Genomic DNA, 27,466 nt, shown 5'->3' on the forward strand with positions numbered 1-27,466 from the left:
GTTTTTTTATTATTGTTTTAATGACATTTTGTATGTATTTATGACTCGTTGAACTGCTTCCTAAAATCAAAAACTTAAAAGATGTTGCTTCAGTTTTATTTTCATTGTGTTTTTTTTATTTGGCATTCTAAATGTCAACGATTTGAGCGATGAGGGGACAAATTAGACGTCGGTTGTACCAAAATATAACTCTGATATCGTTGAGCTATAATTTAGCTAGACAGAGGCTATATGAAGCCAACATCAGAAAACCTTTGTTCATAAATAAAGGCAACAGTAGTATACCGCTGTTCAAAACTCGTAAATCAGAACAATAAGTCAGAAATCGATAACGCAAAACCAAATCCGGATCACAATCCAAAACCGAGGGAAATACATCGATAATAAGACGAAAACAATGGAAAAACAGAATCACTGAACTGCCACAAAAACAAATCTTCACACCATGCAAGCAGAAATGCTTCAGTTTGATTTTAAAATTCGCAATTATCTAAACGTTTAAAAAACATCAAAACGACATACATTCCCTTTTTTATGCCCCACCTACGATCGTAGAGGGGCATTATGCTTTCTAGTCTGTGCGTCCGTGCGTCCGTTCGTACCGCTTCAGGTTAAAGTTTTAGGTCAAGGTAAATAAGACTTTTGACCCCAATTTTACAGTCCACTGAACATAAAAAATGAAAGTGGGAGTTTTAGGTTAAAGTTTTCGGTCAAGTTAGTTTTTGATGAAGCTAAAGTCCAATCAACGTGTTACTTTGTACACATGTTCCTTATGATATGATCTTTCTAATGTTCAAAACAAATTAGACTTTACATCCCAATTTCACGGTTCACTGTAAAAAGAAAGTAAAAGTGTGAGTTTCAGGTTAAAGTTTTTGGTCAAGGTAGTTTTTGATGAAGCTGAAGTCCAATCAACTTGTAACTTAGTATGCATGTTTCTTACGATATGATCTTTCTAATTTTAAAGCCAAATTAGACTTTGATCCCAATTTAACGGTCCACTGAACGAATACAATGAAAGTGTGAGTTTCGGGTTAAAGTTTTTGGTCAAGGTAGTTTATGATGAAGTTGAAGTCCAATCCATTTGAAACTTAGTAAACATTTATCTAATGGTGTGATCTATTTAATTGTAATGCCAAATTTGATTTTTTACCCCATTTTACGGTCCATTGAACATGGAAAATGATGGTGCGAGTGGGGCATCCGTGTTCTTTGGACACATTATTGTTATTTGAACTACTTAACAACTATACACATCTAATAATGTCTTCCTCTATTATTTCAGTCGTTAATGGAATGAGCGTAGGAGCTCTTCCGGATATCAGCTACGAAGTAGGAAAATCACAATTCATACATTTCTTCAATATTGGCTTCAGATTCCAATCTATACATATGTCGGGTGTCGCGTTTTCAAAATCCAGTAGTTTCTATGTTGGATATGACGTCATAGCATTACATCCTGGAACAAGTGCTTCGGTCAAAGTTACACCAAAAATAAGTGGGAAATGGAGACTAACTGGTTATACAACAGATATGCATTGGAACAAATTATCTGCAACAATGAACGTTCCGTCAAATACAGGAGGCGCCAACTAATTTTATGTTTGCTCGTAAGAAATGTAAATACATGTATAGGCTAAGTTGATATGTGATCAAATACATTGTGTAACCTCTATTTAAATTTAGCAAGGATTCTTTATGCATAAGTATGTGTAGATTTTTTTTTCATTAGAAAAAGGTTTGTTCAGATGAATTCCTCATTTCTATTGACTTTTTAAACCATAGAGTTCCAGGGTAACATTTGATTGCTATTATTAACATTTGTCATTGTATCATTTTATTTACACGCTTCGAACTGGAAGCTAAGGCCATGTAGGTTCTGCAAAAATTCAAATTGGAGCATAATAGGCACATTACATGTATGATGCCTTAGTTCTGTGGAAGATTGAACTACAATCGGTAAAGAAAGATAGCCCCAATTTTAAATAAAAATATCTCATCATTGTTTTTTTTTAAAACAGCACCATGTACTTTTTGTGTTATTCCTGTAGAATTTTCACTTAAACATCATTTTTTTAATTGAATATATGAGTTAATATTTACTTGATAATTTCTTAATATATTCGTTGATTATTTCTTAATATATTCATTGATAATTTCTAAATATATTCATTGATAATTTCTTAATATATTCATTGATAATTTCTTAATAATATTCATTGATAATTTCTTGAAATATTCATTGATAATTTCTTAATATATTCATTGATAATTTCTAAATATATTCATTGATAATTTCTTAATATATTCATTGATAATTTCTTAATAATATTCATTGATAATTTCTTGAAATATTCATTGATAATTTCTTAATATATTCATTGATAATTTCTTAATAATATTCATTGATAATTTCTTGAAATATTCATTGATAATTTCTTAATATATTCATTGATAATTTCTTAATAATATTCATTGATAATTTCTTGAAATATTCATTGATAATTTCTTAATATATTCATTGATAATTTCTAAATATATTCATTGATAATTTCTAAATATATTCATTGATATGAAAAGATGGAAAAAAAACGATTCTGATCGAAACTTGTGTGAACTCAGATGTGTCAGTTGGGTAACCAGTTCCTGCTTTAATTGTGCATCTATCTATCTAGTGATTTGTCTACATTTGTAATGTCACAATCGAGGAAAAGAGAGCAGAAGATTGATAAAGACAGATTGAACATATCATTTGAATATGGAAATCGATTTAGAAAAAAATGAAATTATCAAATAAAGCTCTGCAATATTCAGTTTATGAAAATATACGATTCCAGTCAATTTCTGATAGGTATTTCAAGATCTAATATGACTTGGATATCAAGGGATTATATGCACCAACTAATTGCAGCTCATGTCGACTGGAAACATAACAATACAATAGCACATTTCCCATTTTCTTTATCAATTTTATGTTCTGCACTCGCTAGTCAAATTGAGATCAATGTTAAAAACAACATCTTTACAAGCCTATGGTTACGTTCCAGTCCCCTCTTCTCTGCCCTTAGCAGATTTTGATAGAATTTTGGATCAATAGGTATATTAATTCGATTGGTCGCAGTAGTAAATGGCTGCATTCAATCAAACGCAACTTATATATATATACATGTGAAGATGTAGAAAATGTAAATAAACAATTGCAACGTGCTAATTGTGCACAGGTCTTATCCCAAAACATAGAACAATATTTAGTAACAATTCTAAAGTTCTTTATCCACTAATCAAAGTTCCTGAGTATATATCTCGTGCAAATGTTTGAATAACAACGAATATTTTCGAATCCTAATACACAAAATGTGTAAACACTAGAAGCATTAATTTTAAATCTCCTCATTAAAGACAGTTCAAATGCTGTCATTGGTTAAAATACTGTTGTGCGAATGGGAGTGACTTTTATCTATTGGTAGATAGCGCAGCTTTGTTATCACAAATGATAGCTTAATATGCCAAGTGTGGAGAGGAGAGGACTATAGGTAGCGGAGATAGATGATGAGTAAAGTTAAATAAATTCACTGACAACACATAATGTTTTGTTAGGTTTGTAATGGAAATTAATGTAGGTCCATATTGACAGGTTCTGTAGCGTTGTTGTAGCATTTGTCACAAACAACTGCCGAGGGAGATATAGCACAAATATTGAACTCTTAGGCAAATTCAGAAAGGGGAAGTACATAAAATCTGATAAAATCGAACGTTATAAACAAACTGGAGTAGAAAATAACTGTCATATTCCTAAATATATACAGGCAATATGTTATAAATCCTTATAATTTTATGGTCCTCGGTGGCCGAGTGGTCTAAGTTGTAACTACTGTAATCACTAGCCAGTCAACACTGAGGTTGTAATTTCGATCCCCGCTCGTGCGGGTGCTATCGACCCAAATCTTAATTGACTAGGATTGTCAGTTTTTCTATCAAAGGTCGGTGGTTTTCTCCAGGTACTGCGGCTTCCTCAACCAATAAAATCTGGCCGCCACGAAATAGCCTAAATTCGGTGCTTAAAAGTGGCGTTAAAGTAAAACATCAAACAATCTAAATCAAATTATAATTTTATTATAAATCAAAAAAGTAACAGTTACAAATGTTATTATGAAAGAACTTAACATCTGATTGTAACAAGTTTAAAATACCATTGCACAATACGTGTTCCACATACAAGTATAAAAATAGTTACAGTCATAATATACAACCTTACTAGCAGGTACAGATCTCTATAAAATGCATTTATTTCTGTTAACACTACATATATCTGAATCTGATGTGATCTACCTCATCTAAAAATATCTAACTTTCAGAGTATGCTTCTTTCCAGTGTTAAATACTTACTCTAAAAACATAAACAATAAACTCATCAAAGATACAAGATTTAATATTTGGTACTCCAGTCGCGCTTTTCGTCTACAAAATACTCATCAGTGACGCTCGAATATAAAATAAATTAAAAGGCTAAATAAATAACGAAATTGAAGAGCATTGAGAACCCGACATTTTGTTAGGTTTTGCCAAATACTCCTAAGGTAATCTATTACATTGGATAAAAAGATAAGGTGGTGTTGTATTATTTGTTCAACCTGTGCATCTTTTATTATAACTCCTTAAACTTGATTCCTGGTCAAAGCTAGATAAAGTATGGTTATCTATTTGATACAAGATATTAAACTAATTTTAGTATATTTACTCTGGCAAGGGGCCAATTTTAAAATAAATATTAATGGTGAAAACCTTGCAGCTACTATATTAAAATTGTTTTTATTATATTTTGTTTCTTTTTCATTCGAACACCATAAAATGTTTTCAATATCTTGCTTAACCGGATTGAGCTGTTAACCAAGTGTTGCAAAGTCCTTCTAATATTTACCATTGATATGTTGCTCGAGGTTTGAGGGTAAACTGATTTACTAGACAACATCATAATGGTCCTTAAGGATCCATAGCCAATAGGAGAACTTGAGTCATAAAGTAACATGATTTATTACATGTGACCCTAAATGATCAGTTAGTTATTTATAGTATTCAATACATCTTTCTAAATAAAAAGATCAATCTTAAAGTTTTCAATTTAAAATTAAAATTAAAATCACAAAAATACTGAACTCCGAGGAAATTCAAAACCGAAAGTTCCTAATCAAAAAGCGAAATTAAAAGTTCAAACACATCAAATGAATGGATAGTTATCTTTATAAAAACTGTAAGGATATAAAAATACTCTTTCAATTGATAGGTTATATGATTCAGTGGTATATAATATAAAAATAGTTGTTTTCACTTTATAAAATTTTCTTTTTTCACACACTTTTTTTTAATAAACAAAGATCATGTTGTCTTTAAAATGTAATTATATCTGGTCTTTTCATGCTGTATTGGTTTTTTTGGCGGGAGTGGGGATTTGTAAATCCAATTTTCTTATTGCAGTGGATTGGAATATTCTGTTCGACAAAGGGGTTAACGAAAAATGATATAAATATAATATAATTTTTCGTAAATGTTCTCTCTTTGTTAAGTCATAACTTTATTTTTATATAATTACTATTCATAGAACATGATTAACATTACATTTGGTTGATGCTCTCCTAGCCTTTGTGTTTGCAAAAGGAAGCGTTAGATATTTTCGACTTGAAATATTCAGCTCGATCATACACAAAAAGCAACTTTTCTATTTTCAAAAATGTTTATTCTTTAAAAAAAAAATATTCACTAATAATGTAGTATTATAAGCTTTCGTGTATTTTAAGAGCATATTTTAATTGACAAGACAGGTTATTATTTCTTAAGAAGAGAAAATAGTTTTACATTTATTTGAACTAAACAATATAGCTGCCCCTTCTCTACAGTAAAATAAGCAGATTTCTTTCTTTCATGAATTACATTGTGATTGTACAATGCTGTAAATATAGATTTAGTTACATACATTTTAACGAAAATATACAATTATTTTGATATAGTATCGGAATTGCTGTAAATAGCAATAAGTGACAAAAATACACATTGTGATTGTCCAACTCAGTTGTGAATTCCATTATATATACATGTATATAAAAGGTGTTTGCATGTACGAAGTATGAAAAAATTATAATCTAGTGTATCATATATTTGAAATGGATCATTTGGATACTGCTTTAAACATCATCTTCTATATGTAAAACATACATGTAGTTTGCTATTTGAATAAATATTCAAGCGGAGAAGACCCCTAAAAATTCCTTACTTCTAAGGATGTTTAAATCTTAATATTGTGAATGTAAAAAGAAACCTAACTCCAAACTAAAATAGCAATAGCCCTCTCAATATTGGTATAATGTTACTTATGTAATACGACTCAACCCGAAGGTCAAAACAACATCGGTTATGGCGGGTTTATCCAAAATACATTAAATGACAAAACGCACCCCAAATGATATTCTTGGCAACATGTATACTAATTGCAAACATATTATCATAACAATACTGTAAACATTGTAACATTCAACATGTGAAACAAATTATATGCATTCTTAAATATTGATGGAACAAGGAAACACCTATAATGATTCATAATGGGAGGACAGGGACTAATTTATAACATAATAATCACAATCAATATATATATTAAAATGTTTAAATTACCTGGAGAAGCCAGGATGTATCACATTTTATATTTAAAGAATATAAAGCAATAATGGTTCATAAATTATGCACTGAAAATTGTCTTAAATCGATTCAAACAAAATCTCCTTACATATTTTGTTTATGATATCGTGTTCTTACTAGAAGGAGGTATGTTCAACAAGAAAAGTTCCTTTGATTGAATTAAAGGTTATTATATAATGTATCATTAGACGGAACATTTCAGAAGACCACCTGAAAATTATGTATCAATACCGTTAACTTGGTTGAGTTCGGTTTTTTTGTATATGATTCGTAGATTCCATACCCAATCTTGAAACAATTGGCAAGAACAAAATCCAATCTTGTTATGATAGATAGAATGGTTAGAAAAGATTTCCCTTTAACAATTGAAGTTAACTACGACAATAAAACACATGATATTGAAGGAAGATGAAATATTAATAACTAATGATATGCCAGATGAATGGTTAACAGGTTATTTGGATACAACTTTCTCCATTTCATAGGACTAAAGGCACTTCTAAGTTGTGAAATAGATACAAGCATATTCAATTTTACAAATAATAATTCAATACACTGAAAGTCATGTGTATAAATTATAAATGACACTTGAAGTAAGATTTGTGTTCTTAAGGTGTTAGCTTTCAATTTGGTTATTGTGCTATCTTTTAATCTTAGCTGATTAAAAAAAATAGTCAGTGTTTTGAAAGAACGTTGGACACATGTACACAAATTAGTTATAGTTATCTATCTATTGTGGTTGTATCTCCATTTTCTAATCTGTTGTTTGATTTGGAATATCAAATTCTTTGCAAAATAGATAGTTGTCATCTGTAAAAAATAAAAACATCAAGCAATTAGTGTATACATTCATGAGCAGTGAAGCATGTTAATAATTCAAATCATATTTTATGCATTCAAAATATTATTTTTCTTATAACAGTCATGGTTAATCTATGACTATCAAATGCTCATTTCATTTAAAAAATATCTGTCTAATTTTCTTTTTCTTTCGTGTATGTATACTTCAGGCTAAGATAAAGTGATTTGTTTTAGTTATAAAATTGAAAAACAGTTTGAGAAAATTCATTCCAGCATATAAGTGGTCTTTTTATGAACCTTTACAGCGTGAAAATTAATTACATTACTATTTTCTTTACGTTTAACATTGCGCTAAAACCAGTGATTTTTTATGTCCAAGTATACTATCATGTGCCCTTGAAATAAAACTAAACTAACATATGTCATTAGCTGGCTATAAACCCAGTTTTAAACCACCATTTCTACAAAGGAAAATGTCTGTATCGAGTCAGGAATATGACAGTTGTATTCTTTTGGTTTGATACGTTTGAGCTTTTGATTTTGCTATTTGATCAGGGACCTTCCGTTTTGAATATTCCTCGTAATTTTTGTGATTTTACTTTTGTTTGAAAACAGATTTTCTTTGAAATATTATCTATGTCCAAGACAAATATGCTATGCCCTTGAAATGAAAACAAACAACATATGGAACTTGATTTTTCAATAAACATGTGGTTCGGGGAACATCTATCTTTATATGTTTCAATTCATAACTTACCTGTACAACTAAAACTACAGCGATGATTATACCAAACACTAATGAGTTCTGTGCAATAATATCTCCAATGCCTTTTAAACATCCTCTAGTATATATCTGATTGCTTACTTCTGATGGCTACAAAACGAAATCGATTAGAAGATTAGCCTACGGTTAAATGATTCAAGTATAATGAAATTTCTTGTTTCATAATTTTCATTGAATGTTTATGAAGAGAACAGAACGACTCAAGTTTTAAAAAAAAAAAATATTTTTAGAGTCTACACAATACCTAGACAATCTCAAAAAAGAGTTCATATCCGACAATAATAAAATTTAGTCTAGGGTTATATGAAATTCTCATTAAAACTGGAATAATACAAGTAAGTTGTTCAAAAAGGATAAGAAAATTCTATCTTGTCAATTGTTCTGATGTTCACCTTTGCTGACTAACAACAATAATCTTAGGAATTTTCGATTTCATTCTTCTGTGGGTTCATGCGTCTTTAATCCTTTATACAGCTTGCTCGAAGCAATGATTTTAAAAGCAAGGGAAACTTTTTTTGTAACAAAGCAATCTTGTAGATAGACAGACACTTTCAATACTAAGAATTGGCAAAGCTAATTAACATGACAGTGTATGTTCATGTCTACTCGTGTCTGTGGTCCTGGACATGCTGGACGAAATGCGCGTCTGCCGAATAAAATTGTAATCCTTGTATAATATGATGAGTTTTTTGGAAAATGACGCAGTCATTGTTCCATAACTGCCGACCTGAACTTCATTACATTGCTCTGCCTACCGCGCTTGGTTTCGTATTTCCTATTTTCCAAACAAACTGGAATCTGCTTGTGTTATCATTATGCATCATTGTGTAGTATTAAACCAGCCAGGACCCAGTTTACACTGGTTTTTGCTTGTATTCCACTACACTCGAACAAAGTGTTGTAGTTTGACGGGAACCAGTTTTAGAATTTGTAAACTACAAAACGTAATCGGTTATTGTTCATTCCGTTTTGGTGTTTCATACCGACTTATATGGTTTGAATAAGCTTAAGACCATTCAAACATTAATGTGATAGGTATATTAAAGATTGTTTTACAAAAGGATTGAACTGTTTTACTTTCAAAGTCGTACTATAGGGATATCTGTCATATACGGATTTCCACTCTCACCGGTTAATTTCTTCTTTTACACGTGCTTTGGAAACTTCCTGTTTAATCGCAAGTTTTAAAATTGTTTTTGAGTGAATTAAACTTATTTTAACAATCATGAAGCGTTCCAGAATCATTTTAAAGCAGTTTCTTCTTCTCTTTGATGATGGAAAATAGGTTTTCTCAAGAAATTACCGCAAACGATCGCAGAGGAATTGAAACGTACAAGTCAAGTCGGCACCTGGTTAAATTGGCATCTAGTCAAATCGGCACCTATTCGACGTCAATTCGGCATCCAATAATATTTGATATAATATTTTCTATTCAATTAATTAATTACTGTTACCAAGTACATAGTGAATATGTTGTTGTGTATTTTGGTAAACCACGAAACGAAAGTGAATATGTAGTGTATAAAGGTAAACAACGAAGCCCTTACCAAAGCTGTTGTTTTAACAATTAGACAATTTGTGTAATTGTAAAAACAAGTCAATTATTAAAATAAAATGGAAAACTATGAGTCCCTTTCAATAAATCAAACTTTCATGCCAAATAATTAGCAAATTTAAGGTGTTTGTTTTTCAGTAAAGTTTAAACAGCATTAAACCAACAATCCTGTAAAATGCTCAACTGGTTAAAATAATGCAGAAAAATACACAATATCTCATGTATTAGTCCAAATAATTATGACGTCTGGCAAGGCTATTTTATATTTTTTCTGGGACGCCTTCCTACGACGTTCAGGTGCCAATTTAACTAGGTGCCAGTTTGACTAGAATTCTTTGACAAATGTTTGAAACTATCTGAGTTTCATTAGACCTTTGATAGCAGTAACAAAAAGATTATTTACTTAATATTTTGTGGGAGAAGGGGGTTCAGACTGTGTGGCATCAGGTCTGTTTGTGCCCAATACATTTTCGCACCCTACACGTTCGCACATTCACACTCTACTCATTCACGCCCAATTTTAATTCAAATTCAAGTTGAATAATTGGAAAATTATGGTTGTTGTTTTAAATTGCTTTGGTGTAAATACTGAATGTATTTATAGCTTGGTATGAGTAAAACATTGAAGATTTTAAAGGAAAAAACACAAAAGATAATTGTTTTTAACAGCTTGGTCCCATTGATCTGAAACAACGAAACAATAAAACATAGAAACCAAAATATAGCAATCCACTAATATAACCAAAACATGATAAAATTTATTCAACACGCAGAAACAAACATAGTCAGAATCTCACTTCATTTTGAAACAAGTCAATGAAACAAGTTATAGCAATACACTAACCAAAACATGATTAAGAGTTATTCAACACAAAATAAAACGTTGACAAAATACCACTTTATTTAGAAAGGATTATTATTATTTTTAGCAATACCTTATCCAAAACATAATTAAGATTTAATCAACACAAAAAAAAAAATTGCTGTCTCACTTTATTTTGAGACAATGACAACAATTATACTTATAAGAAAACACTTGCTTACATAGTTATTAAACACAAAACCAATTAAGATTGGGTGCGAACATGTAGGGTGTGAAAGTGAAAGGGATGAAAATGAGTGGGCGCAAACGTGAATGGAAGCGAACAGACTCAAATTCAGACTATGTACCAGTGAGAAATATACAAGCCTTTCTACGGTATTTATTTGTACAATTCAGCTAGTCTTGACCTATTCATTTGTCTTAAAAAACCAGCCAGTTGTCACCTTCACTTCACACACACACACATATACGAATATCAATTATATGCTTACGATACATGTTGCATTGTTAAACTAATTACAGTATGTGAAAAGACTTGCATAAAAACTATCCCAATATTAGAGACAGTGGCGTCATTTTTCTTCAGAGCTTTCAGCTCTTTGATTAACGACTTTTGACACCCTTATTGTCTCGCTCCCAGTAACAAATCTGTATTCATAGCTAGCCAAGAACAAACTATAACGTTCACAATAATGGACAATTTTGATTTTTTTTTTCATATTCTGTATATTGTATAAGAGACTATAAATCGTGATAAGGCAGGAGAAGAAATGCAGCGCCCTCCTCTTTCCCCTCAGAATTCTTTACTAAGGTTCTTTGGAAGCCCAAAATGATGATAACGCAAACTACGGAGTTCTGTAATTCCTCTTTTGTGACATTTTTATGAAATATTATCTTCAAATTGTAAAAACCAAGTTTTACGTGGTTTGTAATAATTATTTTGTTGATTGGCAGACCGGTGTTCTTTTTATCCTATCTTAAAACATATTGTATGAATTTGTTTTAATCACCTATATGAAGTTATATAATTTGTTATTTTCAATACATGTTAAAATTTTCCTGTGAATAGTCCCTATACAAAAAAAAAGTGATGTTTAATTTTCTCGAGATATCTGAGCTCTCAGACATGTGAACATGTTGTTCCCTCTTTTTTTATAAGAGTACTAAACAATAGTTGTTTTCCTCTTTAGATTCTTTTATTTTCGGTCATGAAATGAGCATACACCTTTTGCACAAACAGTAATTTCTTCCAATTATCTTAGATCAGCAAACAATAAATAAATCAAGAAACTAGAAATAGAAAATGAATACTTACCGATTTGTTAAGTACCCCTGCTCCACAGAGTAAATTCTTAATTTCACCCTATAAAAAAATTAAAAAAATTGTATAAATCTTTCGTATTCCAACCGTTTGAAAAGGATATCTTTGATTTGTCTGCATAGGAAGGAAAATATTTTATGCTTAATTTGACTATTTGTTATAAAATACTTACAATTAGTCTTATAATTAGAACATAAGAGGGGTACATTCCAAAAAATAAAATATTTAAGCTCTACACTTACGTCCTTGTATTTACAACATGATTCTGGAACAGCACATGCTAGTTTATTAAGATCTTTCATAGAATCTGACACAGAACAATTAAAGTACATGTTTAGTCCCCACTGTTTGTATCCTTCATCGTCATTACTAAATCCACAACATCCAATCTGAAAAAGGTAAGCATACGTGTTAGTTAATTGTTACTACCGGAAGGTTTTCAAAACAAAAACTTGAACACAAAAACACTAAAACATACATTTATAAACTCGATCGAGTTAAGCAATTTCAATTGATATTCTATAGTGTGTCCTTCTATATTGTAATGTTAACACTACTGTTTCAGGTTAGGGTGAAGGTTTGCGCTTTTTGAAATGTTTAAATTTAACCCGCTGCATTTGTCGGCACCTGTCTACAATCAGGAGCCTGTTGTTCAGCGGTTGTTGTGTGTTGATGTGGTTAAAAGTGATTCTCATTTTTATATAGATTAGACCGTTGTTTTCTTGTTTGAATTGTTTTACGCTAGGCATTTTGGGTCCATTATCGCTTGCTGCTCGATGTAAGCCAAGGATCCGTGTTGGAGGCCGTACTTTGACCCATAACTTGTTAACTTTTTACCATTGTTAATTGGATAGAGTGGTGTCTCATTGGCACTCATACCACATCTTCTCATTTGTATTAATTCATTGCAATTCTGATAAATAATAGCAGACATAGAATTTTCCGTTCCTTAATGTTGTTTCATTAAAACGCCTCATATTTTACAGTTTTCTATATTAACATGAACAACATTATTACACAAATCAGAATATACTTACTAAATCTTGCTGTACCAATTCTATAAAGTCATTAACATCTTCGTCTGCATCCGGGTATAACTGGATGCCATCTTTAAACATGTTTTCGGGGTATATTTTTAAGTCTTTGAGCACATCCGGTTGGAAATAAAATAGGAACACAAATATGACGAACAGAAGTTCTATGAGAATTCCTCCCGTAATACACCAATGGTACTGAAAAATCATAATGGTTAATAAATTTATTATAGTTTTATATATAAACTCATCACAGATACCAGGACCAAATTTAGCATATACGCCAGACGCGCGTTTCGTATACAAAAGACTCATCAGTGACGATCGAATCAAAAAAAGTAGAGGTAGAAAAGCCTTAGTATTTAAAAATTAATAAATTTGTAAATAGTAAATTTATAAATATAACCATATCAATGACAATTCATGTCAGCACAAAAAGTGCTGTGCTGACTACTGGGCTATTTATACCAAGTCAGGAATAAGGCAGTTGTTGTCGAATAGTCCGTTTCTATGTAGGGTGGTGTTTGTTTGTGTAGCAGTTCAGATTTCCTGGTGGTCGTTATAATCTCTCTTAAAGTTGATGTTGTTTCCTCAGTTTTGGTTTGAGACCCGGCTTTGTTTCGGATAAATCGATTTATGACTATGGAACAACAGTACTATAGTAAATTTATGCAATGTTTATGGTGAACGGTTGCATTTTTGTAATTTTTTAATTCGAATTTATACATCAGGGTTAAATAAAATTCATATATTTTTATGAGTTTAATATTTTCAGGGACGCCTGTGTTTTACATATATATATGTTGAAGGCCGTACGGTGACCTATAATTGTTAATGTTTGTGTCATTTTTGTCTTTTGTGGATAGTTGTCTCATTGGCAATCATACCACATCTTCTTTTTTTATATTATATACGTAAAAATAAAAATCAGAGACAACTGCCTGTGTGTTGGATTAAAGTACTAGTATAAGGGTAATTTGTTTAAGAGACAGCGTCCTGTGCATCGGGTCAATGACACTAGTGTATTATCAATTCCCATTGTTATCATCAAGAATCAATATTTTTAACAGCGTATGATTAATTTGTTAAAGAAACATAATTTATTACGTAACTAAACATGATTTATTACGTAACTAAACATGATAAATTTTGTAAATACATGTGATTTATTATGTAGATAAATTCAGTTGTTCAATGTTATTTTTTACCCGAACAAAGAACCTTAGACTGCACCTTCCTCAGGCGTTTATGATTATATTTTTTTTAATTATTTCCATGTTTATAACGTGTAACACAATCTTATAACTAATAATAAGTCCATAAAATGTAAATAAATTATCATGCATATGCTAAACCTGACTGACTTCGAGTGAATTTACAATCTTGTAGAATGTAATATCCACGATTTGACGTACGACAGACGTAAAATCGAAGATTGTCGTACGATTTTTTTTTGTGAAACAATTGCAAGGCTCTATGGAATAACACACACTGAAATGTCTCGCCTTCTTTACTGATCCTTGATACTATTTTGATAGACCTAAATATAAAGCTTTATTACAACTGTCACATAAACTCAACATTATCCAAGAAAATGAAACATTGATCAATGAACCATAAAAATGAGGTCAAGGTCAGATGAACCATGCCCGGTAGACATGTACAGCTAACAATTCTTCAATACAACAAATATTGTTGACTTATTGCTTATAAATAAGGAAAAACAGACCAAAACACAAACACTTAAAACTTAGCAATGGACCGTGAAAATGAGGTCAAGGTCAAATAAAACCTGTGTAACCGACATATAGATCATAAAATATTTCCATACACCAAATATAGTTGACCTAATGCATAAAGTATTAGAAAAATAGACCAAAACTACAAAACTTAACTTTGACCACTGAACCATGAAAATGAGGTCAAGGTCAAATGACACCTGTCAGTTAGACATGCACACCTTACAATCATTCCATACACCAATTATAGTAGACCTATTGCATATAGTATAAGAAAAACAAACCAAAACACAAAAACTTAACTATAACCACTGAACCATGAAAATGAGGTCAAGGTCAGATGACACCTGCCAGTTGGACATGTACACCTTACAGTCCTTCCATACACCAAATATACTAGACCTATTACTTATAGTATCTGAGATATGGACTTGACCACGAAAACTTAACCTTGTTCACTGATCCATGAAATGAGGTCGAGGTCAAGTGAAAACGGTCTGAAAGGCATGAGGACCTTGCAAGGTACGCACATACCAAATATAGTTATCCAATTACTTATAATAAGAGAGAATTTAACATTACAAAAAATCTGAACTTTTTTTTCAAGTAGTCACTGAACCATGAAAATGAGTTCAAGGACATTGGACATGTGACTGACAGAAAGTTCGTAACATGAGGCATCTATATACAAAGTATGAAGCATCCAGGTCTTCTACCTTCTAAAATATAAAGTTTTTAAGAAGTGAGCTAACACCGCCGCCGCCGCCGCCGGATCACTGTCCCTATGTCGAGCTTTCTGCAACAAAAGTTGCAGGCTCGACAAAAACACATAAATTGTTTTGAACTACCCGCATTAGCTTTCAATATGAATGCTTTAAACCGAAGCTTGATAAGCTTAAACGCAAGAAATTATATCTATTTTGCGACATTTGATTTATTCATACACCGAGTAGTTAAAGAAACAACGAATGGCCTGTTGCGTGATGTTATCATTTGACCGTAGTGTTAACACAAGACAATCTTTGATATGAATAACAACATTTCTATACTCTAGTACTCAAAGGTTGATCAGAGTACAGACATATGGTAATTCGGTTCATTGGGTTCATTCTGGCTATTCCTACATTTTGAATTTTATAGGTAAATTAGTAAAATTTTATGTAGGAGTTCCCAGAATTTGTATGTAAACAATCAGATTATGTAGGATTATATTGTAACAACACTTAACTAATTATTTAAGGTAAATCCAGGTAATTCTTGTGGAAAATAAAGAAAAAGAATATAAATTTTATTACAATATTTTAAATTCATTCAATATTTCAATATTTTATATATAAATTTGTTAAAAGCAAATTTGTGGTAAATAATATTCAAAAACACAAAATGAATTTATAGGCTCAATGTAATTTACAAGTATTTGAAATTATATACAAGTACATTTGTAAATGATATCAATTGAAATATAAAGTTATCTAAATTGTAGTAAATTTTCTTTGAAATAAAGCACTAATAGATAAGAAATAAATTTTGAGTTACACTACATACTCATTGAAATAAAGCACCAAAAGTACACTAAATTGACATTAAAGCAGAGCACTTATACAGTTATAAATTTCACTTAATTAAAAACACAAGAATAAACAAAGTCTGAATGAATGTTCAGCAGATGAGAAGCAGCATCTACATACTAGATTGGCACAATTTCATCTTTCTGTAACCTTGTTTTCAATGTTTGAATACATAAAATAGAAAATGTGGTATATTTCCAATTGCAACAACTCTCCACAAGAGACCAAAATGACACAGAAATTGACTATAGGTCGCCGAATGGCATTCAACAATGAGCAAAGCCCATACCGCATAGTCAGCTTAAAGACCCCGAAGTGACAAATAGAAATACATCTCACAAAAACACCAAGTGGACGTGGACGAGTACTAATACATCCCCACAACAAAATAACAATTTGTACAGATCTGAGAGTACTCGCAGTTTACTGTTAGTGACAGCTAGTTTAAATCCGATAACAACTAATAACAAATTTCATGCATCTCAGACTAAAATATCAAGCTGTTCACATCTGACATCCTATGGATTTAGAAAAAAAGACATCACAAAGTCTGTCATCTATTTCCCTGTATATTTTCTCTTTCTTGGACCATGTTTACCACCAATTTTGTATTGCTTAGTGTGAAGCAAGAGCAAAGAAGGCTTCTTCTTGACTCAACAACCTAATCATGCTGAAGATGTTTGGGTGTGGTGCATTGGCTAACTTCTTTAGTTTATTATGTCAACTGATTTGTTGTTTAAAAATCATTTTTTATTCAAATAATGAAACCATTCAAACCTTTGAAGCTTAAGTTGAAATTGGTGGGTACTGTTAAATGCTTTAAATACCTTTTCTTTTAAATGATTTTATTTTCAAGAAATTCCATATTAGAAACACTTTATCATAAAACTTGATACGGGTTTTCCAACTACCAAAACATAAGCAACATTTTTTACATAAATTTCATATAAATAGTTATTTTATTTAAAATTCACAGTTAAAGTTACCTGGGACCTAATTAGAGACTAATGATTAAAACAACATATCTTGCAATAACAACATCTATTGTTCTTCCACTAATCCCCTATGTAGGAATAGCCAGAATAGAAAAATACAAAATGTAGGAATAGCCAGAAGACACCGGTAATTCCTGGTCTCCTCCAATCCGGCAGTAAAGCGCATGCAATGAAGACGATCCGTGTGGCTGTTTGGGATGTATAAATACCCTATCACTTCCGGTCGTGTCATGCATGTTTTTAGGAATGTTGGTCTTTAATTCTCTACAACTTCGTACTTTATTTGGCCTTTTTAAATTTTTGGTGGATTCGAGCGTCACTGATGAGTCTTTTGTAGACGAAACGCGCGTCTGGCGTATATACAAAATTTAGTCCTGGAATCTATGATGAGTTTATTTACACGCTAAAAAAATCGCTTCAGCTTTTAAAGTTGTCAATAGTTGGCATAGTGCAAGGGGAAGTTTTATACCATCATGAAAGTCGACCGCTCTCAGAACCGACGTATATATGATTTAATGTTAATCTGATTATACAAAATTTATACGCTACTTTCATGACTTTACAATAAGCAAACAGTAATAAATCAATCTATATACCCCAGACACACGTTGCGCGTAAATATTCCATATATATTTTATGAGATGCCATATTTTAAAATTTGTGTAAATATTATTTCATGACATACTCAAAATCAACTTGTATTCAATTGTCCCGGCCGATATAATTCAACATTTCCCTTCCTTAGTGTAACAATGCTTTATCATGTAACATATATCCTCATAAAAATATTATATCCTGTTTATTACACTCAATTCAAATTGTTAAGTAATTTTACGCGCACTACCTACTTCGACAAGTGTTCTTTTATTTTAATTTACATTTCATAAAAACAAAAACATTGACACGTAAAAGTGATCAGCCAGCATTTCATCATCGCTATAAACAAAGAGTTACGTTCTAGTCCCCTCCTCTTGTGAATATGTCAGCATCGTTTACGTAGAAATATTGTTTCTCGTGAAACGCTATTCAATTCTCACGCTTTCTTCTTTTTTCAATGTGGTAAATAAAAAAAGTCTATCATGAGACATATAACGTATCCTGTTTCTAATTGTTTAAGTTATTTCATACCTATTTGTTCCGGGGTTTTTTTTTCTCGTTGCTAAATTCTAAATAAATAACCAATTCATCAATACTTTCTAAAGTTTTAGTCAAGTCGTTATCAATGACATATATCTTTTCTTGAAACATATAATTTTTTGTGAAACACATTTCATAAAGATTGGTTAGGTACGTCCTTACTAGTATTGTAATGTTGTATTGATAGTGCGATTGTTAGTTGCTTCAGGTCCCGTGGCAAATAGCTTAGGCATGTTCGATGCTGGAACAAATTTACAATAAATGCATCATACAGTTGCTGGGAGGTTTCCTACAGTGTAGAAGGCGTGGCACTATCTTTAAACGAGACATCGGAATTAAGGATGTTTTCTTCTGACTATTCAGTCTCGTTAAAATCTCTCGTTCTTGAATTATTTCCAAAACATATGATACAAGTGGAAAATATCAATGAATTTTAAAAATATTATTATCAAACATAACTCTGTGAAACAAAGGAGTAGGTCCGGTAAGGCCCCTTTTTGGCCCAAAAATATAACAGTTTTACAAAATTGTTAAAATGTTAACTTTTAGTTTTTTATTGGACAGTAATGCTTCTGCTACATAAATATGGGCTGTTTTTGGTAATACAATGCTCATATATCGGGTTGTAGCACCAGTAAGTCATGCTAAATAACTGAAATCTTCAAAATTCTATCATTTTAGTTAAATTTTAGACGGTTTACGTGTAAAACGAAAGTGGCCGCATTCGTGTTCATCCATAATATTGCAATGTAAGTTGTATTTTATGATAATACATAACATATATATATAAAGGTTGTGGATGAACACGGATGCGGCCACTTTCATTTTTGCCAAAAACCATCTGTAAAGTGACGTTTTTTGGCATATTTGAGAGATTTTTCATATTTGAGCCTCAATCGGATCGATTTTAATGACTTAATTAGTTAAAATCTTTCACATAAACTAACTGAATCAAGTGAAATAGACCCTTAAGTGTTTAAAAAGTGGTCCAAATCCTTCGTCAGATGAAACTGAAATTTGAGGCCAAAATTAGTCCTTACCGGACCTACTCCTTTGTATTTACAATGAATTGTTTTGGAGTAATCCAGTTTTCAAATTTTACGAACAATCAAGTCAGTATTTTTAGCCAAAATTTTGAGAGAAAAAAATGATTTTACAAGAATCATGTACATCCGTTATCATTTTGGTCTTTTCAAATTTCTTAGATATGTATTTTTTCAATCATTTATCACAAAAAAGTTGAAATAATATACATTTTGTTCTTAAAACTGAGAAAAATCACAAAAATACAAAATTGACATGCATCAAGGTAAATTTTACACAAAAAAAGCGTCAAAATACGATAAAACTTTCTTATATTAACACCTACCTATAGTTTTTTTAAGGAAAATTTATTCAGATTGGTCCACTTCATCTTTATAGAAAGTATGAAAAAAAGTTTAATTGTGTAACTGTGATTGTTTTCACGATAATAGCCCAAAAATAGGTAAAAAGGGATGAAAAATGGGAAAATCATCAAAATTGGGCATTTTAAAAGGGCTGTAGCAAAAAAAGAAGTGCACCACAATATGATTTTTTCTTCACCAATTATTTTTTTTACGGTCTTATAAACCCAAAAATCATATTAAGATAAAAAGTTTAATTCTAGAAATGTTTGGCTCCTCAGAGGTGTACATCATTAACGTCCCCATTCCGTCTGACGTGGCTACGTACTTGTACATCTCACACAGAAAAACAGACGCCCCACTGTAATAAGGGTTTAACGGTCGGTCGGTCGGTCGGTCGGAAGCCCTGAATACCTATGTGACCCTATTTCTCTTCTCCGGCACCCTTTGGGGATAGTTTTTAACATTTTTTACAAAAAAGGGCGACAAGCTTGATTTATTTGTATACAAAAGTTAATTCGTTCTTTTCTACGATGGTCTGACAACTGACCTGTCATATATCATATAATATTGCAGATTAAAAACAAAAATATGATGAGACTTTGTGATAGCTGCATGTAATAGACGTTGCTTTTGATGTTTTAGTTTTATTGAACGGAAAGATTCAATCAAAAGGTTTGGAGAACCGACTAAGCTTTCTTGTTGTGGCGAATTAACCTGCGCAAGACAGTGGTAATCCGTTTGGTAGCTATAATGTTTTCACGATATATAGTCAACACGGCAAAGTAAGAGGTTTGTATGGACGTTAAACTGATTTAAAGCCATCGCATTATGTGTACTTGTAACATGTTTGTTTTTTGCATCATGAGATATTCGTTTGTGTTTGTACGTTTATTTCTTAGTCGGATGATGGTAGTTGGTGGGATTATTTATGATACCAAATAGTATTGGTAATTTCTGTCATAAGTTGTTCCTGTTATTCTTTTTATGTTTCATTATCTTTATAAAAAAAAAAAAAAAACAACAACAACAACAACAACAACAACAACAACAACAACAACAACAACAACAATGAACAACAACAACAACAACAACAACAACAACAACAACAACAACAATGAAGTCAATTGGTGAAGTTCCACTTCAAAAAATATTTTTTTTGTAATATGATAACACTGTTTTAAAGATGTAACACGTTTTAAAATTCAATGATGGCAATAGACAGTATGCAAATGCCCTATTCGAGCTAAAGTGAGGAACGTTTCAAGTTCAAATGGAAAAGGGACATGTTTAGAATCACGCCTAATCTGAATGACAAACAGAGCGCGCTTCGAATGTTAACAAAACGTGAACAAAGGATCTGTATTTTAACCACATTATTAATCATCCCGAAAAGATGCATCGGAACTAATGTACTGTGCCGACAGGACATGTACATGCATGCACCTTGCTCAGTCACAAATGATATCCCTCATACATGGAACCTTTTCAGGGCTGGAGAGTCAATATAACCATATGTATATACCCAAGAAACCTCTGTAGATCGGAACGGGCTTGGAACATATTTTGAAAAGCACAAAACTTACATGAGAAAACAACACTTGCGGATTTGAACGAACTCCAATAGTTGCTAATTCAACAGTAGAACTATTGAGTTGTGTACCAATGTGTAAAAAATTTCGAAAGTTAATTGTAATATTTCGTTATCAATGCCTTAAATGGGCGTTAAAATGTATTGCATGACTCACAAATTATCATTCACTTTAGCAAATGAACCTAATAATGTCTTGTGTAACTGCATCATAAAATGTATTCTGTATTTAATCAGGTCATAAAACACACGAAATTGATCTCCTTATTATGTCTGATATAACCAGGATTTTCTGGTGTTCGTGTACAAATTAAAATCAACAGTTCCAGATACCTCGATTAGAGGGATCGTAAACATAGTAAATAAAACAACATTGCGGAAGTGTAACTGTCACTTTCTTTTCGTCGTCTTGACCTCGTCTGTTAATCGTCTTGTCGCCGTAGTCTTGTGCACGACAGTTATGTAAGTCTCATCTTTTCATCGTCTTCACGTCGTCTTGTTGCCATCGCCTTAGACAAATATGTGATTCCCATTCGGTTTGTTATATTTAGAATTTACAAAAGTTTACAGTTGACTAGATAAAATGGATTAAAAGAGGTAAAAAACAGTTGAAGCAATAATAGTCACTTTTTATAATATTTCGGATTGACGATTTGGTAGATTGTTGTTTCTTAATAGCTTGAAGTGGCGAGAACAATGAATCATTTTGGTCTGCTTTGCGGACAGAAATATATAATCCTCCAAACGAAAATTTCACGTAAGCCATTGCGTGTTGGTTAAGCGTGATTTGATATCTGTGTCACAGATGACGACGTATATTTTCCAATTGTCGTAACCACAACCATGTTCTATTTTCTTCAATGCGACCTCCAGATTACCAACGGTTTTTATTACTGACATGTGTAACATAACGTATGTCATTTGTGAACAGGGCACCCTGGTTATTGGTGGGATTCGTATTGCTTATTTTTTTGTTGTGTTTTGTGTACTGCTTGTCTTTTCGTGATTTTCGTTTTTTGCCATGGCTTTGTTTTTGACTAATGAGTTTGAATATCCCTTTGGTATTTTTTGCCTCACTTTGGTAACATAGAAGTTTTTTGGAAAGCGAATGAATTCAATATGAGACATACGAACTGCAAAAAAAGGGTTTTTGCAAGCATTCTTCACAGCGCAAATAGCACAACACTTTTCCTCCACGAGCCATTGTATTCAACGTGCTCTTCACTGACCGGAAACACGAGTATTCTTTATACATCATGTACAGATAAACGGACATCTCTCGTTATCAAGGTTTTAACTGCCGGGCGGGTGATATCTAGATTTACTATTATGTACGTATTTTATCAGCTTTGCTTTATTCACAACTCATTTTTAATGTGATATTTTTTTTTATACAACCTTCAACCTTTATGCGATGAACAAATGGATTTACATGTATGCCAGAAGTTCAAGTTATATTGAATGTTGTTGTGTTATTTCTAAATTTCTAAATGCACGACGTTAGAAAAACAATAAAACATTGCATAATCATGATTATACTTATACTTACAATTTTAAGAAAAGTTATATTTTCTCTGAGAGGACCGAAACAACCAAAAAAGCTGATGATACCAAATATTCCTCCAAATATCACTAACCAAAACGATAAGTCTAATAAAACGTCTAAAAAGCTGGTAACTTTTTTCTCTTTAATAACTAAAATCCATATTCCTACGCCTACAGCTGTAAAACTTAATATCTGAAAATAACAAATGTAGAATGCGATGAAAAATAACTAGTAAAAATGTTCGACAGATTTTCGCAACAGGCAAATATAAAAAAGAAGATGTGGTATGATTGCCAATGAGACAACTCTCCACAAGAGACCAAAATGACACAGAAATTAACAACTATATGTCACCATACGGCCTTCAACAATAAGCAAAGCTGATACCGCATAGTTAGCTATAAAAGTCCCCGAAACGGGCAATGTAAAACAATTCAAGTGAGAAAACTTACGGCCTAATTTATGTAATTTAATGCCTATTGGATTCTTCGTATCTAAAACCATACAAATATTGTATATAACATATCAAAGTAAAATAATTTTTCATCTTTTATTGCTTCTAACATAAACCTATACATTCGGCAAAACTTGTACATGATGTACTTAAAATCTAAAATGTAAGTTAAGTTGGAGAAGTTCGTTCTAATGAAAGTATACGAAGTACATGTAAGACTTTTAGCCAAAACGGAAACAGTGAAATTTGTTCGGTCATCTTTGATTGCAATATGTAGGGCTGATTAGCATTGTATAGCAAGGTTTTTTGCTAAATAGGGTATAGATAATCCACATTATATCGGCTCTTGTCCCGGACAGCTCCTTTCTTTCTCCTCAGTGCAACCATAGCCATGTTAATAGAAAAGCGAACCATACCAATTTACAAGTCCTATGATTGATCCGACAACGGACGGAATCCACGATGAAGCGAGTTGTCCTTTTGAGAACAAAGGAATATAGGTTGGTGGGATAATGTTAAGAAATTAGATAATACTTATAAAGATTGCTTCACTTCTAAAAGCTAATAAATTATGTGAAATGAATGAGTGGACATCATGTTCCATCATTAAGATGGATGCATTATTCAACTTAACACGTGATGGTAAATCACTATTGGAAGGGTCAACAACATTCTCTATGTTTACATGTTATTCATTTATTGCTATTTACATTTCAAGAGAAATTCATTATTTTTTTCTGTCCCGTATTTTATATTGAAGAGAAACATGTTAACAAGTAATTTATTACGGGAAGGGACACAATACTTCCCCTTGTAACATCTTAAAATATAAAATATGTTTTTATTACAATTACAAAAATAGTTTATTATTATTTTGTTTTTCATATTAACGAGATGCAATGTATAGACAACATAATTATTAAGGACGTGTAAACATTGATCGCTTTTAAACTCTGAATATTTCATGAAAATTTATCAAATTATCTATTTCCTTAATTTTGAAGATAAAAAACCCAATTTGTCACTCAACAGATTCACTATGGAAAAGGACAACATCTAAACAATTTAAACTGATTTTTATTTTCTATTAAGATTTCATGGGGTATGTATTAGTTACCCTATGAAAAACTGTTGGTTAGTATGTAGATACACTATGGGTGGGACTAAATGCACGAGAAAGCTCTATTAATGTCCTCAATATTGAAAAGATGAAATCGATTTGTCGACTTAATACATGATAAAGGTCGTTCACATAGTTTTTTTTAAAAGGAAATTTGAAATTCTCACTGATAACATTATCTCTGCATCTTTTTAACAAGTCCCAGGTAAAATAAACACACAATAACTATTCCTTATAGAGAGATACAAAAGACTTTTTATGACCTGTATTAATTTTAAATTATAAATCATGTTTTCTCTGGCTTATGTCGTCGAAAATATTTGAACCATACATTTGACATTCTTTCATCACTGAAGCAACCCGTGCTTAATGTTACGGAAGAGGGGAGAGAAGGCGAAACCCAAAATCAAAATACTCAAATTTGTTCAGAAATACTTATTTCCTTTCAGATAGTCATTCATATGTATTTCCAACATGACAACGGATTTGTATAGTGAGAATACAAATCCTTGATCCACCCAATTCTTAATTGCTGTTAATGAAAACGAATATAAATACTTTAAACATTCTTAAGTTGACTTAATGTATTTTGAATAAAAGCTATTTATATTGTAACAATATCTGCATGGGTGGGGTGTGTGAAAAGTATCAATATCCTAGGTTTATAAAGGTTATTAATAATTTACAAGGTAAGTCAATGTAGATATCGAACATCTCCCGTATCAGCTGTTTAAAACCTTGAAAACAGTTGAGCTAGTGTCTGTTTTGGAAAGATTATTACTATGCACACCACAGTCAATGATAATTGTTAAGCTTTAAATGCAGTCGTAGATACAGTTAAAATTAGCTCGCCCAGATTGATTTGATCATCTAAGAGACACGGTACCCGGGAGGGGGTCATCTTTTCAAAATCTTGATCAATTGTATCAATGAGTATATAATATGCATTCTTATCCACTCACCTGAACTTTTTGATATATTAAAGTAGTCGTTCAAACAGTCTGTACAACAATGGAAGTTAAGTGAATATAAGGCTTCCTAAGTAGAATTATTGACGACAGACTTCATGTCAGAGAGGTTCTAGATGATTATAGGTATATTAACTTAATTCTTACACTTCAAGTCAACATTGGTTATTTTCTGTTTATCTGGTATTGCTTGACACTTTAAACATGTTAAATAAGTGTAATTTTACTTTTAATAAAAGATTCAGTTTATGCGTACTTCTTTATAAACCAACCCTAAGTGTGCACTTCCTGGACGTAGGTTGGGTGTGACTTTGTTTACAATGTTTAAATCGATTTACGAAAACCAATTCGGTATAATTTACCAGAGAAAAAATAATGAGACAATGCGATAATAATGATGTGTATCATCATCTTTCGTAGTTATATAAATATCTATAAAGTTAATACGATAATAATTAGGTATTTGTCAATAACGGGGGAAAAAAATACTGTTTTGTTTTTATATTACTCGATTTATCGTTTCGTCAGAATTTATTTCAGCATGTTCATTTTTTTTTATAAAGACATTAGTCCATTAGTCATTCTCTTTATAAACATATTATTTTTGCCATGTTATGTTCTGATTCCAGTGATTTAGTTTTAAACTCAACGCAATACTGGAAAATCCAAATTGCTTAGTCATTCCTGGAGAAAGTTTAGAAAAGAAATTCTATTTTCATGTCGTAATCCTATACTGAAGATTTTGAACGTATGAAGTTTATCTGATATGTACACTGAAGAGTATGTACAAAGTTATAATATATGACTTGTACACAATTTCTATCTTGATAATATATATCTGACAATTTTTTGTTTTTAAATAAATTTAAATCTTTGAACATAAACGAAAAATTCGCAATGGTTTTATTAAAATCTAATGATGCAGATCGTAACAGAAAATTCTTCAAGTTATACATTTCATTTTGATAAGCAGTACACAGATGCATGTTTCCTTCACTTCTTTCTTATGCTTTGTTTATATATCATATGTATATTGAGCCGATCATCTTTTGTCTAAAGAGAAATTTTATTAGAATCAAGATTGAAAACATTTATAAAGTTCAAGATGGAAAAATGAGTCTATACATATTTATCTCGAGATATTCATATATACGTCATGTATAAGTTCAAGACTATACAAATTATTGCTGTACTCTAATACCCTTCAAATTCACTTCATATTAAAATTGAACTGACTCAACCCAGCAGCCGATCTGAATGTACGTGTATTTATTCATATATATACATGTTTCCATGTATATGAAAATATGTAATACACGTGTGATGGATTGCATAAATCTATCAATACTTGATTATGAACAGAACAAGATATATAAACAAATAGTTCGTAGTTCGAAGAAAATAAACACAAAAGACACAAAAATAATACAAAGCACACAATCAATATAAAACATCATTATTCATACACACGAGCACTTCTAAATGATTATACAAGGATAAACAAAGATCAAAGCTAGGCACGATTTTCTATATTGACCTATCTATTTGACCCAAATAATAACCCCCCATGTTGACTATTGATTAAATAAGTTGTAATACTTACCAAAATAATAAAATTGAAGAAAAATAAAAAATATTTCACACACAAACTAACTTCACTACGATCTAATCGAGACGCCATGTTTTTGTTGTTTTCAGCTGATCTATATTTACATATCCTCAGATAATCAATGCACAAGCTGTTTCCTTAATATAAAAATCGCCAGGTAAAAATGTACACAGTACTAGTATATAGTCACGATTTTATAATGAATCACACATGTATTTAAATAACCGCTCCAGGTGATTGTACCCATGTCCTCTCAACAATAGAATAGATTTTTAACGTGTATTTAAATGTTTATAATTGATCAAATAACAATAGGCGGAGTCCTAGTTTCATATTTCTTCAACGGGAA

The 27,466-nt window shown here is 31.4% G+C and overlaps 2 protein-coding genes across 2 annotated transcripts in view; one reads left to right on the forward strand and one right to left on the reverse strand.

Moving 5' to 3' along the window:
• The window catches only part of LOC134714558 (hephaestin-like protein), a 20,191-nt gene extending 15,590 nt beyond the window's left edge, over positions 1-4,601 (forward strand). The window contains exon 15 of the mRNA XM_063575908.1: positions 1,286-4,601. Coding sequence (XP_063431978.1) covers positions 1,286-1,596 — 311 coding nt within the window. The 3' untranslated portion in view covers positions 1,597-4,601. The remainder of the gene's footprint in view (positions 1-1,285) is intronic.
• On the reverse strand, positions 4,094-27,466 carry LOC134714559 (tetraspanin-33-like). Its single transcript, XM_063575909.1, has 7 exons — positions 27,112-27,466; positions 22,970-23,158; positions 13,009-13,203; positions 12,214-12,360; positions 11,966-12,013; positions 8,246-8,362; positions 4,094-7,497 (listed from the first exon to the last, which is right to left on the reverse strand). The coding sequence occupies exons 1-7, from the start codon at positions 27,187-27,189 to the stop codon at positions 7,414-7,416; spliced, it is 858 nt and encodes a 285-aa protein (XP_063431979.1). The 5' UTR covers positions 27,190-27,466; the 3' UTR covers positions 4,094-7,413.

The sequence above is a fragment of the Mytilus trossulus genome, chromosome 4, assembly GCF_036588685.1.
Source record: "Mytilus trossulus isolate FHL-02 chromosome 4, PNRI_Mtr1.1.1.hap1, whole genome shotgun sequence".
NCBI lineage: Eukaryota > Metazoa > Mollusca > Bivalvia > Mytilida > Mytilidae > Mytilus > Mytilus trossulus.

Bases quoted from the DNA above. Each gene is read 5' to 3' on its own strand.
- LOC134714559 (XM_063575909.1), bottom strand. From the start codon at position 27,189: ATGGCGTCTCGATTAGATCGTAGTGAAGTTAGTTTGTGTGTGAAATAT. The intron at 12,014-12,213 runs GTAAGTGTAGAG...ATTTTTTTATAG, and splicing joins CATGTTGTAAATACAAGGAC to GGTGAAATTAAGAATTTACT. The intron at 7,498-8,245 runs GTAAGTTATGAA...TATTTTTTACAG, and splicing joins CTGTAGTTTTAGTTGTACAG to ATGACAACTATCTATTTTGC.